We start from the raw sequence: 15,880 nt of genomic DNA, 5'->3' as shown, positions 1-15,880 counted from the left end.
TCCGGAAATATGACAGGACTTTTAATCTCGTTCCAGGCTCTTATGAATGGGCTTGAAAAAAAAATCACAGCTATCCGTTATCTGTTTACTTTTTCAAAACTTTCCGAAAGTTTCACTTTTAAAATAGAAAATTGACAAAGTTTTCACGAACGAAGAAAAAACGCGTGCCCCAAGATGGCGGCTTCCACTGAGCTTTAAAATTCTGCAAATGACTAAAAACCGCACGAAAGCTTTACAATATTGGTATTCGTTGAACGGGATAAACTAGAAGAACCAGACCCTGATTGTTTTTGGCAACCCGCTCGAACATTTTATGTTGTTCAAATCGAACGATTCTTTCCTCAACTTTGTTTTTTCTTTGTACTACATTTTTTATCATGTTTTTGATGCATTTAGCACTTTTTTTGTTTTGTCGATAGTTTTTGTTTTTTGCCATTTGCTATTTATGTCATTGTCTATCATGCTAATATGTCTAAATTGTATTGGTCCTATTAAAGCGAAAACTATAAGGTTATGTTGTTTCTGTTATTTGTTTGATTTAGGGACATGTGCCAAAATCAGATGTTTCCAAAATCGAATGTTGAGAAAAACGCTCGGGGTCTGTATTGTGGTTGCTTTGTGCGATTTTGGGTCACTTACAGCATTTCAGAGTAAAGCGGAAAGAGAAAATCGACTACTACTCATTTAGCCCTTTTACCCAATACCAATGTTGTTGAGGTTTCATACGATTATAAGTCATATACAACATTTTAAAGTTCAGTGGAAACCACCATCTTAAATTCGGATGGTGTCAAATAATGAACTTCGACTTTTACTGGTTCATTTCTTTCAACTAATACCCATATTGTAAGGGTTTGAGGCGATTTTCAGTCATTTACAGTATTTTCATGTTGAGTGGTAGCCGCCATCTTGGAATTTAAGATGGCGACGGACAACGAAATTCGACTTCTACTTGTTTATTACTTTCACCTAATAACAATTTTAATAAGGTTTCATGATATTTTCAGTTATTTACAACTTTGAAAATAAAAGCGGAAGCCGCCATCTTGTACTAATGATGGCGTCAAGCAACAAATTTTGTTCCTCCTATTTGAACTCTTTCACTCAATACTCATATTGTAAAGTTAATCATTCCACTTTTGGTAATTCGAAGTTTTCATAGATTTTTATAATTTTTTATTATTTTAACACAGAACTTATCAAAAATGTGTAAAAATGGGAATTCTAATTCAAATATATGCTATCTAATCTGAGCGTGTCCTGATTTGACATCTTGATCGAGAACTGTCACTAAGTTTGATGGCGGTTTAATAATCAGGCACTGAGTGCTATTATAGAACATGCAAAAGAAAGCTTGGAGCAAACTTCTAAGTTTGTGTTTTATTATAGTTTAAACAAAGCATTCCTAACTCTTTCTAAATAACTAAAACAGTATGTTTAATGGAAGATTTATGAGCGTTTTCAAAACTATCTATTCGATTCAAAAATATAAGCATTTTGCATGACCATAATAAAACCATCATAAAACGAGCTGCACAAAAAAAGCCATAATAAAACCATAATAAAACATCGAAATGCTAGTTAGCTTGATCTGTGTTACTTGGGAGCATACGCAACTCACGATAAAAGTTGATAGTATATTGTGCCCTTCCTCCGTGGAGGGACCCGTCTATAGAATCCCGTATCCCATCAGTACAATTTCCTTTGAGATGCTTATACCCAACAACTCGTCGCTCGTGTAGATATATAGGTTTTTGCCGATAACCTTTTAAAACCTCCTGTGGTATAACTTATAGCATTAACTATTCGCCAGACTCAAAGGTATGTCGAGGTCCTCATGCGGATGACCAGCGAAGCAATCGCTTCTTTGCTAAGACTGTTGAAGACGTTCCTCACGTCTAGAGTGACAATCTCTTGTATCTACTGGTATTTACTACTAGTATCTATCTACTACTTTTGCTGTTGGAACAGCGCAGTATTATTTAGCTGATATGTTGCCGCTCCTGGGTATTAGACTATGATCCCCGGAGACGATTCCAAAGTTCTAAATATCTTGCTTTTGCCTGAACCAATAGTTATTTTGAGTAGCTTAAAACTTGTGTAACCAGCTGACCTTCCCAGAATTTGTATGTACCTAACGAGGCACATTTTTTACTAGATGAAACCCTCCAGAAAAGAATTTTAGTAATTTATAGAAATTCGACGTGCATCGCTGCAGCTCGTTAGCGAAAATTTGACTTGTATTCACTTTCGTAGTCGTGGTCGTAGTTTCCATTTTGTACGAACAAGTTTGGTTCTGCCCATGTCGTAAGAGGTGACCAAATCCAGCAGCTCCCCCTCTTGATGACGACAATGGCAAACGGAATTGAAAATTCTTTCGAACCTATTGGAAAGAAAAAACCCAATGTGTCCAAGGTGTGCTGTTTATGGGAGCGCTAAGACGGTCTCACGTATAAGACATTTGTAACCTCTTCGCTAACAAACGAATCTTCCATGCATCGCTCATGGAATCAACATTCCCTTCCATTTGGGAAGAGGCTTACATGCTTCCGGTCTACAAAAAAGGTGACAGGAAGAATGTTAACAATTACCGCGGTATTTCTGCCCCATGTGCGATTGCCAAACTGTATAAACTGTATGAACTCTACACCGACCTGTCCGCGGCTTTCGACAAGGTAAACCACAAAATAGCCATAGCCAAACTAGACCGTATCGGTATTTGCGGCTCTTTACTGGAATGGTTCCATAGCTACCTGGTAGGACGGAAACTTATTGTACAAACAGGTGAATCATTTTCGAATCAACTCCCTGCCTCTTCTGGAGTACCTCAAGGGAGCCATCTAGGACCCATAATATTCCTGATCTACTTCAACGACGTGCTGCTGCCTTTCGATGGACCAAAACTGGCGTATGCAAGCGACTTTAAAATGTTTCAACCCATCAACAGCCCCGAAGATGTCAACGTCTTGCAGAACCAGTTTAACATCTTCGCCGCCTGGTGTGATGCCATTTACCTTCCCTTGAACTGCAAGAAATGCACGGTAATTTCGCTTTCACGCAAGCGGTTCCCACTATCAGCTGATCATTTTCTCGGACATGAGGCAGTTGCACGAGTTGATCATGTGAAAGACCTTGGTGTGATCCTGGACAAACAGCTGAAATTCAAGATCCACACAAACTACATCGTTGTTGAATCTTCTAGATACCTGGGTCTTTTATTCAGCATGACAAAAGACTTTGAGGATATTTATTGTCTCAAGACTCTTCACTGAAGCTTGGTTCGATCGTCACTCGAATATGCCTAGGCTGTATGGTGCTCCTACTACAAAAATGGCTCGGAGCGTATCGAGGCCATCTAGAGGCGTTTTTTTACCGTTTCGCTCTCCGGAACCTGAACTGGCAAGACCCGTTCCGACTTCCCAGCTACGAAAACCGCTGCCGCCTTATCGACATCGACACGCTGCAGGCCCGCCGAACTGCAACAGGGGCCTCTATTGTCTACGGAGCTAATACAGTGCTTATTGGTGCAATAAGGACGTTTAACCGCTTCTCTGATCATTTTGATTGTGACGTTCCGAGGAAATTATTCCGGAAAAGAATCCTTAGTGCTTTAAGTATAGTATAGGGTCAATTCCGTGTAATTGTAGTTTGTCTTTAACTTTTAACCTATCATTTTGATTGATATGTGATCTATTCATGAACAGTAAACAAACAAAAACTCATTAAAAGACCGTGCTTATGAGGTGGTAGACTGTCGGGACAAACCACACAGTATTGCTGACTTTGCTGCGCTAAAGCAGGGCACTGGCGCAGTCGACAATATGTTTCCCTAGCTACTGGTGGGATTCACATATGATTCAAAAAACATATAATAATAGTGATAAGAGAAAGAAGGAGGAGAGTGTGGAGAAGGGTGCAAGCCCTAATCCGTTCGGAGGTAGGAGTCTACGGCGATCTCCAGCTAGGCGGCTTGCTGTTCAACTGATTGTATCTCCAGAAGGCTCCAGAACGGAAGTAGAAAGATAGCATAGTAGCTCTCCAGAGAAGGAAGAAATTCATGTACCAAAGGCAATGAAGGAAGCGATGGCAGAATTGAAAGCTTTGACTAGTTTGGTTTTGAGCAAGCAGAACATTCATAAAGAGATCAAGGACAAGCTTGTTGAAGGCTCTTTTTACAGAGGCAAACAAAGCAGTCCTAGAGATGATAAGTGCGCAAAATGACAGCGCTTCTAGTACTGGAACAAATGCTGAAAAAAACTCTCAGGCGAATGTCAGTCGCTCAAATCGGATCGATGACTTCGTTCAAACGGTGAGAAATGTGATCATTACTACGAGAAGCACTAAGAGTTCCAAGAGGAAAAGAGGGTCGCCAGGTGATCTAAGACCTGGCACACTAAAGAAGGGGGCCCAAGCCCCGATGTTTTGACAGAACCCTAGCCAATTGGAAGGCAAGGATGGCCTTCGAATGTCAGAAAGTGACGCGTTAAGACCGTAAGGTGAGAGCTGCGAAATTAAACCTCAAGCCCAAGAAGCAGCAAAACCGGGAAAAGGGGAAGCTATCGTAGTTAAGGCACCAGAGAGTACGTACGCAGACGTGCTTCGTCAGATGCGGACCGACGACAAGCTTGCTGGACTAGGTGAAAACGTTAGAAGAATCCGTCGTACAGTGATACAAAGGGCTTGGAAGTAATCCGAATTAATCGAAGCACAACAGCTTCTGCGACAGATGGTGGAGAAGGACAAGCTAAACATAGCGTAAGTAGCAGACCCCTATTGTAGAGCCCTGAATCGATAGTGCCACTCTGGCGGCAATTGGGGTGACAGGAAAGTTTCCCATACAAGAAGTGATCACATCGAATATGGAAGCTTTCGCGATAGCCAAAGTCAATGGGATCATCTTCTGTAGCTACTACGCTCCACCAAGTTGGACCGCTACGATGAGATAGTCGAGATGTTCACAGATCGAAGCCCCGTTATTATCGCGGGGGATTTCAATACGTGGGCCCAGGAATGGGGTAGTTCCCTTACGAATGCCAGAGGACAGAGTCTTTTTGAAGCACTCGTAGATAATACTACGACCTATCATAGGGAGGTAGATGGACAAGTATCTGAAGGTTGAATGAGGACTACGGTCATAGCGACCACTTTGCGGTCAATTTTTTTTTTCGAAGAGTGCACAGTCAGGCAAAGAAGAGATAATGGTAGACGAACGACGCTTTAAGACAAAACAATTCGACTGGAACACAGTGGTTCAAAATCAAAAAATGGTGGAAAAAATTAATAAAAAGCACTTTTGTCAAAAATTATAGGCGAAAAGTTGAAAAAATTAAGAAATAAGAGTTTTTTTCAAAGTTGACTATTTTTTTTATAATTGCCAAAACGGGGTATGAGCTTTATACAGGAAAATTGAATATTTTTCAATTATTTATCAAAAATTTTGTTAAAATTCAGTATGGGCTCCTAAATTCATCTAGGTTAGTTGTATAAACATTAAAACTGATGTTTTATGGTGAATTTGCATCTACATCGAAGCAAACAATGCTTGGTTCACTTTGTACATATACTGTAAAATTTTCTTTTTTTAACCAAACAGCGTTCCACTCAAAGACATCGTATTCAAAATATAGCAAAAATAAGCAGCTGATTTTAGAATATGTTTTTGATAAGCCTTTCACCTATCCAACGGCAAAGAATTTTCCACGGCGATCGGCAGCGCAAAATTTATTTTTGCTTCCGAAAAATAAATAGAGTAAATCGAAAAATTCTTATCATCTAATTTTGGGTTCTTAATCAAGCGAAACTTTGTAAGTTCATGATTTTTTTTTTTTTTTTTTTTTTTTTTTTTTTTTTTTTTTTTTTTTTTTTTTTATTAATACTAAAATTTATTAAGGCAATTCACTTTTTACAAGTATTATTTTGCCGTGGGTCAAATTTAATTTTAGAATTAAGGGGTGGTTGGAGTAGGTTTTGGGATGAGGAGGAAGGGTTTGGGGAAAGAACACGATTTGTTTCTTTGATCAATTTCCGAGTTTCGGAATTGATAAGTGTATCGTTTCGTTGTCGATCATCTTCAGCCTCGTCACCGGAGGCGATTGGCGAAGCTTGAGGGGTTGGTCTCTTGCGGGGCGGTGAAACGGTCAAGTTTACTGTTGTAGCTGGTGTGATGCTTTCGGTCGAGTGATGATTTCGTTTTTGTATTTGTTGTTGTTGCTGTTGTTGATCCTTCTGTTGCTTTGGTTCGGTCGGTGCGATGTACTTTTTCGGTTGCTGTTTCTTCTTCTGCTGCATGAATACTTCGTTGTGGGTCTTTACAATTTCTGCATAGCTGGTGATACTCTGATGGTGCGTTTCTACCAATTTACGGGCGGCGTCCAGTGTTACATTCTGTTCGGTTTTCACTTTCAGAACCGCAGTCTCGTATGTGTAGACGGGACAATTTCTGTCGAGCGGGGAATGGTTTCCTTTGCAGTTAGCGCAAAACTTGGATTTGGCAGTACATGTTTCGCTGCTGTGGATACCAGAGCAAACTATGCACGCCTTTTCTGTCAAACATTTATTTTTTGGATGTCCATATTTTAAACAATGTCGACATATTAGGGGTTGGGGATAGTAAAGACGTGTCCTCAAACGTATGAATCCAAAATTTATAAATTCCGGAATCACGGTCGAATTTATTGTTAGTATTAGTGTTGGCGTTTCAACGAGTTCAGAAGATGTTTTTTTCATAATCCTTTTTACATGTATAATTTTTTGCGGCGACAGCTCTTTTAGAAGTTCTTCTTCAGACATACCTGCGACCTCGTGGCATCGTACCACAAACTTTCGGCTGTTTAATTCCGGATGGCGACCTAATTCGATTTGCGTGCCATCGATTAGTGTTGTCATGGTGAAGATTTTTCGGGCTTGATCCTTACTGCGAATTTTCAAAACGTACCATTCTTTACTTTTCACAAAGTACCCGCTATCTATTTGTCCCGCGTACTGCTCGATCGACCTTGCAATGACGAACGGATTTTTTGGTAGTACAAAACCTTTCCTCGCTTTAAGGAACATGTAGTATAACCTTCCATGTATCCCTTGAGGATCCATCCATTCCGGAATGGTCCTATCCGGATGAACCCCGGGAGAAGGACTCATCCCGCGCACAAAACACTAGTTATCTTTTTACTCATCAAAACAATAGCCTTTAAGATTGGTATTGGAGCGCGTGAAAGTACGTCCGATTCCAATGAAGGCAGAAGACAAACTCTAGTTCATGATATAGATGACGATTTTCATCTCCAAACTGTGAATTAGATTATAATATATCATTTCGGTATGAACATTTATAAATTTTTAAAGATTCATATGCTTCTTTCAGTTATTTTGGGTTGAGAATTAAAAAATCTATTTTTAATTCTTGTGTTTAAATTGTCGTTCATGTTTGTTCCATGGAAGGTGTATGAAAGGTCCTATAAAATATCTTATTAAATTATAACGTTCCTTGAAAATTGGAGATCCGATTCCAACATAAAAAATTTGGTTATCGCTGACTTGAAAAATGGACTTTTCCAGCTTCTTGAGGATTTTAACCACTGTGCGGAATGCCTTTACGGAGTGGTTTAATTGGGAGCAAAACCTGTCTAACTTGTCGGCAGAAAACCTGAAGAAAGTACTCACCCGTGTTGTGACGCAGCAATGACGAGCAGAGCTAATTGTGAAAACTCACATCCACCAGTTTATTTATGGAATGAGGACATCGAGTGCCAGCTACCTTCGCGCTAGGCGAAACATTAAGAGAGCACGAACTCAAACGGAGAAAGACGAGCGCAGACCGCTTATCAAAATTGCGAAAAGAAACCTCTGCAAGGCAATTGAAGAAAGTAAAAGGGCATATTTGAGGAAACTTTGTCTTGACCATGGGGTGATGCCTACAGGATAATAGTGGCAAAAAAAAACAAAAGCGGTAGCGCACCACCTTAAATGTTCCCCAACAAGCTGAGGGAAATAACGAAAGAGCTGTTCCCACAACATAATGTCAATAGCTGGTCACAAGCCCCGTACGACTGGGATACGAGCGAGGAAAAATCCCTTCAGTGGAAATAGGCTCTGGGTCCAGATGGTCCTGAACATCACAGTTAGGGCCGCGATTATGGAATTTCCCGAAAAATTCCGATCGTCTCTGCAAATTTGTATTAAGGAAAGGATGTTTTCAGAAGTTTGTAAATGGCATAAGCTTGTTTTGCTGCCCAAAACGGTAAAGCTACTGATGAAAAGCTGGTGGAAAGCTATTTTCAGAACCGTAAGCTACAATATATGACGAGCAAAGGATTCCAGAGAATGGATGTTTAAGCTGGAGTACTCTAAAGGTCAATAGGCCCGGTTCTTTTGTAATATTACGTACGATAAGGAGCCTGCCAAAGGGAGTGAAGTTGGTTTGTTTCGCGGATGACGTCGTACTACAAGCGACAGGTTACTTAACAGAAATCGTCCAGAAATCGTCCGAGATGGTCCTGATATCAAACCTGATTTCACCGCAAACATGCTGAATAACAGTTGGATCATGCACTTTTGAATCGAAACGCGAGCAAAAATATTTGGGTGCGATTATTGACGACCGGCTCAGCTTTAAAAGCCTCCTAGAGTATGTTTGCAAGAAGCAACCATAGACGTGTTGACCAAAAGTTAATCAAAAGTAGTTCATCCTCAGGTTCAAATTCAGGTCAAGGTAGATGATTTCACGCGTTCTTAGGACAAAGTGAACCCTTTAATAGGACCATACATGTGATATGACATCAATGGTCACTCGTTTTCAGGTGACCTAAACAACCCACAGCTGCTAAATGTGCCATTGCTGGTAGACTTATGTATGACTCTGCAGTAAGTTCTTGCAGAATACAGTTTAAGTTCACGTCCAACCTTGCAGAGACTACTTTAGACATAGTCTGCTAGGGTATATAAGAATATCTCGCTACTGCAATCTATCAGCTCTAATATCCTAGCAATAACCAGAGGGTAAACCTGCTAGGGTATATAAGAATATCTCGCTACTGCAATCTATCAGCTCTAATATCCTAGCAATAACCAGAGGGTAAACCTGTAAAACGATCCTTCTTAAGAATGACCTCGTGACGCTGAACTTACCAACAGGCAGCAAGTCCAGAATCGATTTAAATAAGGACCTATTCCATTTTGACATCCCAGTAGATTTAGTAAAGTCAATAATTAAAACTAATACTTACTTATGTTAGCGGTGCACTTGATTGCTGCATTGTTGCTATAGACTAACGCCAGACTTGGCAATTGATTCGGATCGGAATGAATTCCTCCCGCTATCCGCTGCTCCAGGGATGGAGTAATGCCATCACTTCCACAAGCTGCAAACAAAATAGAATGACATTGTTAGTAAGTGGTTGAATATTCAAACACATTGTGAAACTTACTATATCGTTCGCATTCAACTTGAACCGGTCCGCTGTGACATCCAACAGTCAGCGCAAAACTACTCAACAGGTTTGAGCTATTCTCGTTCACGTAACGGTAGAACGAATTTCCCACCGTGCTATTCATCACTGCAAAGGATTTCGCCTTAGAGTAACCCAACTCGGCGCAAACCGAATTGGACAACTCCTGGGTCCAGCCATCTCCACAAACCGGACTAAACTCCTGAGATTCTACCCGTACTTTCAGCGCTTCATCGTCAACGTTGAAACAGCCCCACTCGTCAGACGAATCCGGACACTGAGCTTGTCCATCACACACATAATTACCGGGAACGCATCCTCCAGTGCTACACTGGAAGTTACCCATCGGACAATCGCACAGTCGCTCATCCTCGTCCCCTGCACAATCCGTCTTTCCATCGCAGCGCCACGCTTCAGGTATACACTTCCGCTGACCTACGCAGAAATATTCATCGTTCGTACACGTATCCGGACAATTCGTTTCGTCAAATCCATTCGCACACTGATCCCGTCCATCGCACTTCCACAATGCCGGCAAACATGGTCCACCTCCTCCATTCGACGGATTACAGGAAATCTCGTCAAAATTGCACTGCCACTCGGTACAATCCACCTCATCACTTCCATCGTTACAGTGAGTAATACCATCGCACACGTGATGCCGAGCCAAACAGAAACCATCTCGACACTGGAAATGTCCTGGACATCCTAACCTTTCACAATCCCGCTCGTCCGAGTTATCCGAACAGTGCGACACCGAATCGCACCGTTCCGATCGCTGGATACAAGAAGAACCATCCTTGATCGAGGTTCCATTGACGCACTCAAACTGCCCGACGGCACATTTAGTAAACATGGTGGTGCTGGTTTGCCCCGCAACATCGCTCATAGGTCCCGTTTCAGAATTTCTGGTCTGCTTTAACGACGTTCCATTCGATCGTTCTGATCTAATCAAATGAAACGTCGTTTCGTCTAAAAAATGACCGGTAGTCGTTTCGAAGGTGGATTCCTGGTTGTTTTGAGGTTGATGCGTCGTTGGATCCGGTGGTGGTGTTTCTTTGAAGCGGTCTGCTTTCTTTTCTAGAGGGATAACTTTTAAGTCGTTTTCCGAAATGTCGTTATTTTCGTCTAGGTCTTGGTATGATTTCTCGAGGATGTCTTGCTTGGAGTTTGTCGTCGTTGATTCGGTTGTTAAGGTTACTTGCTTAGCGGTTGTCGTATGCAATGGTTCATTGACTTCAACCGTAGAGTTTTTGGTTTCTTCCGTCAGTTTTGCGTTCTCTCCAGCCTCGGTTATCGATGAAGCAGCTTTCTCTGCTGTGTGGGCAGTTGTCTCTTCAACTTCCTTGGCTGTTGTTGCTTCAGCTACCACTTTCGCTGGTTTGGGTTCCTCTTCTTCGGTTTCCATTTTCAGTGTAGTAGACCGCTCCTCTTCCAGTTCAAGCTTAGCTGGCTGACTGGCTGAGCTCGCTACAACACGCATTGTCGTTGCCTTTTCATCAACGTCCATTTCGGTCACAGGTTCGGTGGAGTGAATTACTATTTCCTTATTATACGTTACAAGTTCAACATCCTTCTTGGGAGAGGTCAACTTTTCATCCGACTTCTCAGAGTTGTACAGCTCTTCAACTTCTTCCTTGGGTGAAACATGAACCTCCTCCATTACCATCGTAGCAGGTCTTTCCTCAACATGTTCCGTTGTGGTTGCTTCCTTCAGCTGAGCACTGCTGCTTGTTTCGAGCTTCCCGAGCGTAGTTTCTTCAACGTCCTTCTCGGTACTGGTTAATGCCGCTGAGTCGTCGACGACGTTGGTGGTTTGTTCGACAACATTTCTCGAACTGGCCGCGGTAAACAGGTCTTCGACGGATTCTATCGTCGTTGGTTCGTAGGTACGGATCGTAGTTGCAACCAAGATTTTAGTAATTTCAGTATCCAGCTGTTTCTTGTAATCGTTTCGGCCACCGTCCTTTACGAGTGGTAGAACGTCTAGGAAATGTTGCTGCTGTGATTCGTTTTCGAAACCCTCCTGTCGATCGAGTCCTTCGTGCAGTAGGTTAACCAAGCTTGAATTATTTTCAATTTCTGGCAAGAAAGGGGATTGGTCAGCGTGCGTGAGTATGGATGGTGCCGTCTCTGCTTCCAGAACGGTTTCCGTCACGGCGTAGGTTCCTCGGTTTTTGGCGCTCGAGGATTCTATGTTCGGCAAGAACGGAGACATGTCTTCTTCGGGTTCCTTTGCCTGATCGAGCGATTCAGTTGAAGTGGAGAAGCTTGTTGATGAACGCCATTGTTCCAGCATGATTGGGCTAGAGGTTGAGTAGGGTGATTCTGAGGTAGTTTCAGTTTCTTCGCTGTTCAACGCTCGTCCATCGAAGATGTTCATCTGTTCTTTGGGTGTCTTGGTGGTTTTAGCAGCTATCAGGTAGGTTCCTACAGAAGGTTGAGGAGTATCGTCAACAATGTTTTCCGTTACCGGGGCTGGTGTTTCCGAGGACGGTTTAACACTAGTCGTTGAGAATGACTCTGTGCTAACGTCAGTATGCAGTGTGGTCGAAGATGAGCCACCGTTGACGAAAACAGGGACCGTATGCTCTTCTTCGATGGCATTGGTAGAGCTGCTGTAGGTTGTGGACGAACCTTCAGTAGAAGATCGCAGCTTTCCTAGGTCCGCTTCGGTTGTTGAAGATTCACTTGTGTGTTCTTCCGGTAGGTTTTTAAATTGTTCAACTTCTGCCTTTGGATTTGGTTCGCTTGAAGGCTCAGGCCCAGAACTGGGCTCTGGTTCACTGGTAGGTTCTGGTTCCGGTGTTGTGCTACTCGATTCTGCGAATCCTATCTTAGTAGATTGATTCGAAGAGGACTTATCTGGTTCGTTGGAAGGTTCTGGTTCGCTAGATGGCTCCGGTTCACTCGTAGGTTCGGGTTCTGGTTCACTAGCTGGCGTTGGATCTTGCATGATTTTACCAAACTGATTGGATTCTGTGGTTGAAGTTGTATCTTTGTGAGATGTTGGTTCACTTGATGGTTCAGGTTCACTGGCTGGTTCTGGTTCGCTCGTTGGCTCGGGTTCACTTGAAGGTTCTGGTGTTGGTTTCGTTGTTGGATGCTCCTTGAGCGATTCTGAATCCTTTGCCGGTTCGGGTTCACTAGCTGGCTCAGGTTCGGCAGAGGGTTCACTTGATGGCTCCGGTTCAGGGGAACTTGAAGGTTCAGGTTCGGCTGCGCTAGAAGGTTCAGGTTCAGCTGAGCTCGATGGCTCCGGTTCTGCTGAGCTGGATGGTTCAGGTTCACTCGATGGTTCAGGTTCACTCGATGGTTCAGGTTCGCTAGCAGGCTCGGGTTCACTGGTGGGTTCCGGTTTTGGTTCTGCTTCTGGTTCCGCTGAGCTAGATGGTTCAGGTTCAGCCGCGCTCGCGGGTTCCGGTTCCGCTGAGCTAGAAGGCTCCGGTTCAGGAGAACTGGATGGCTCCGGTTCACTAGCAGGTTCAGGCTCACTGGATGGTTCCGGTTTGCTAGATGATGAAAAATCACTGAAATCGTCTAGCTTGAAGAAATCATCATCTTCCTCATCCGATTTCGGTGCCGGCTCGGGAGCAGGCTGGGGTTGTAGAGCCGGAACAGGCCGATAGCATGATTTTCCATCATCATTGTTCAACAGCATTCCCGGTGGACAGACGCACATGAAATCACCCAGCCGAGCATTGAACTGGCAGTTGAATTCGCAACTAGAATAAAAATATGTTAATGGTCTTGTACTAATGTCTTGTGTTCAATTTTAAATGAAAGTGATGTACATATCTTCATGTAAAAAACATGAAAGAAACTTAAAAAATTAAGGTCATTCAGAGAGAATTGTACTCCATAGGCATGTGTCAATCGTGTTGCTGTCAGTTGGATCAATTTTATCAAGGATGGCGTCGAACAACAAGCGCTCCGCGAGTGCTTTCTCAATACGTATGAAAGCCTAGGAGACAAAGCTACAGGCCACACTCAGCACGATAACGTGCCTGTGACCACTATTTATCGGAACCGAAACGTCTAGTAGAACACCGCTAATGGCCTTCCGACATGGTCGTGATGAATAAGAACACATAATTTCTAAAAAGTCTGTAAGGCTGTAAGGCTGGACAGTACGAGTTTGCGTGATACCATCGGCCGAATATTTCGCAGCTCTCTTTTCCACACTATCACGTCACGCAAACTCATACCCTCCTTGATGTCTAGAGATGTTTAGAGTTGTTCAGAGATTCTTTTTTCTTGAACGTCTTGCTCTTTAGTGGACGGCTACAACTGGTCTTGAGCATGACGTTCTGGGATATCAGGATCCGATAAACAGTGTCAACGAGCACATTTTTGTTCCGATAGCGGTCTATTATAAACTTCTTTCCTTGATTTTATGCGTTTCGATGAAAAGTACAAGCCTCTCGCGGAGTGCTGGTTGTTTCAACGCCATCTTTGATCAAACTGACAACAAACAAAAATGAGCGATCCATTTGTTTTAGAGTCTCGAGTGGAATTCCAAGTAACCAAATGCACAAACAACTTACTTCATATCGGACGTTCCGGAGGCGCACATATCTGGCAGCCTGGCAACCCTGATCGTATTGGTGGGAACGATATAGGTGGCAAGATAGTTCCCATTGTCGGCAAGATAGTCGGTTAGCCTTTCCCGCAGGGTGTCCATCGTTAGCGATACTGTAGAATTGTCCCAACTAAGCCGATAGTCCACTACCACGGATCCCGGTCTGAAAACAAAATATCGATTAGAAGTGAAATGTTGAATAAGGTTTCAAGGTAGAAACTCACTTCAAACTCATGATCTTCACGTAGAACTTATCACGGGGTAGTGGCAGCTGAAGACTTTCCCTGATTTCCTCCTCTAGCTCTGCTACCAGAACCTGATACGCGGAGCTGTTACGATCACGGTAGTCATCCAAGAACTCCAAATTGGCTAGGGTGATCTGGCCTTCGATCGTATTCGGTACGTAGACGATGTTTTCCTCGGTTGTCGGAGGTATTGGAGGCACCGTTGAGCTGGGAGGCGATGGAGTTGATGGGTATTGCGTAGAAGTAGATGTTGAGGCGTTTTGCTGGCGTGACGATCCTGCTCCGAAGACTCCGGCTGCTGCCACTGGATTTCCTTCGGCGAAATTGCGTGACTCTACCGGAGTTGGATTCTCGTTGAAGATCACACCCGATCCTGCCAGTATACCGATGATGATGATAGCTAGTAGAACTCCCAGCCCGATAACCCAACACAGCCAGGGTTTCTTCTTTTTGTCTCGTTTATCCTTTGTCACGTACAATTTCTCTCCTCTAAAATTTCAAACAGAAGTCATTAATCCTTTGAAAATGGTGTCTTCAACTAAATGTACAGTTTTGTACATAATATTTACATATAGGCGGTGTAGAATTTAAAAGATCTTAAACAAGTATTTACAAAGCACTGTTCACACAGCGACTGAGCGGCGATCTACTGAATTTGTGCACCATAGCGTTACACTTTCGAGATCTGGGGCAGGATCTGGTGCATCCATACACAGCTCTCACAAAAGATTACCACCAGGCCGTAACAATAAAAGCGTTAAACTTTGAACATATATCGAGCATAGCTTATTCCTAAATCCCACACCTCACCTTCTTACAACTGAAAGCGCAACTGTTGAACGTTACCTTTGAAAAGCACCTAAACTGGGAGAGGGATTGTTGTTATTCTTACGTTTATTGATAAAATTGTTGGCACAGGACTGCGATGGCCAGGTACATCCCAGAGATCTAAACATGGTTGGTTATTGGTGACATTAACATGTGGTTTTAAACTTTGCGGCAGTGAAAGACTCAAAGGGTACATCGAATCTTTTGCCTCGTGACCCTTAACATGGAATTCGAACAATTAGTGCACATGTGTGGTTGTGAACTTTTACTTATGAAACAAGAACTGTTAAACACGGACCCACCGATACGCTATCTTATATAGGAGTACCTGATATCGGATGAGTTTGGTTATTGTGGTTTTTCCTTCTAGAAATGACACATTTATATGGGGTGGTTAGCAACAATTGGAATGCACTTTAGTACTGATTTGATTCGGTAACGAGAAGAACCTTAAACAGAGAGTGAGAGATTGTAGGGGGCTAGTACCTCGTGATTCTGGTCCACTGTTTAAAGTCCACGGTTCCTTGGGCCGGCTCGTTAACCGAGTGCCCGGTGTAGTCCACGCCACGGTCGTGCTGGTTGTACGCATGGCGTCGCGTCTTTTGAAACGAGACGCTTAATTTTCAAGGAACGGAAAACATCAACATCAACCGGAAACGGGTTATTTTTTTGGGTTCAGCCCAATTGTCCGCCCACCCGGATGCGCCCAGGGATGATATTCGCGTTTGTTTTTTGGTGGTAGTACAGCGTTTTAAGAGTGTGGTGGTAGCAAAAATGGTTGG

At 42.9% G+C, this 15,880-nt stretch overlaps 1 protein-coding gene across 5 annotated transcripts in view; it reads right to left on the bottom strand.

Moving 5' to 3' along the window:
- Positions 1–15,880, bottom strand: part of LOC129758486 (uncharacterized) — a 250,910-nt gene that overhangs the window by 6,015 nt on the left and 229,015 nt on the right. For 4 of the 5 annotated variants that reach the window (XM_055755989.1, XM_055755990.1, XM_055755988.1 and 1 more), the window contains 5 exons: positions 15,585–15,713; positions 14,250–14,759; positions 13,991–14,188; positions 9,423–13,168; positions 9,222–9,356 (listed from right to left, as the gene is read on the bottom strand). In XM_055755989.1, the coding sequence (XP_055611964.1) occupies positions 9,222–9,356; positions 9,423–13,168; positions 13,991–14,188; positions 14,250–14,759; positions 15,585–15,713 (4,718 nt within the window). The remainder of the gene's footprint in view (positions 1–9,221; positions 9,357–9,422; positions 13,169–13,990; positions 14,189–14,249; positions 14,760–15,584; positions 15,714–15,880) is intronic. The other variant, XM_055755992.1, reaches the window with a different exon arrangement.

Source organism: Uranotaenia lowii, chromosome 3 (assembly GCF_029784155.1).
Source record: "Uranotaenia lowii strain MFRU-FL chromosome 3, ASM2978415v1, whole genome shotgun sequence".
Lineage (NCBI taxonomy): Eukaryota > Metazoa > Arthropoda > Insecta > Diptera > Culicidae > Uranotaenia > Uranotaenia lowii.
The sequence above is the reverse complement of the archived record's forward strand: the minus strand, read 5'-3'. Positions and strand labels throughout refer to the sequence as shown.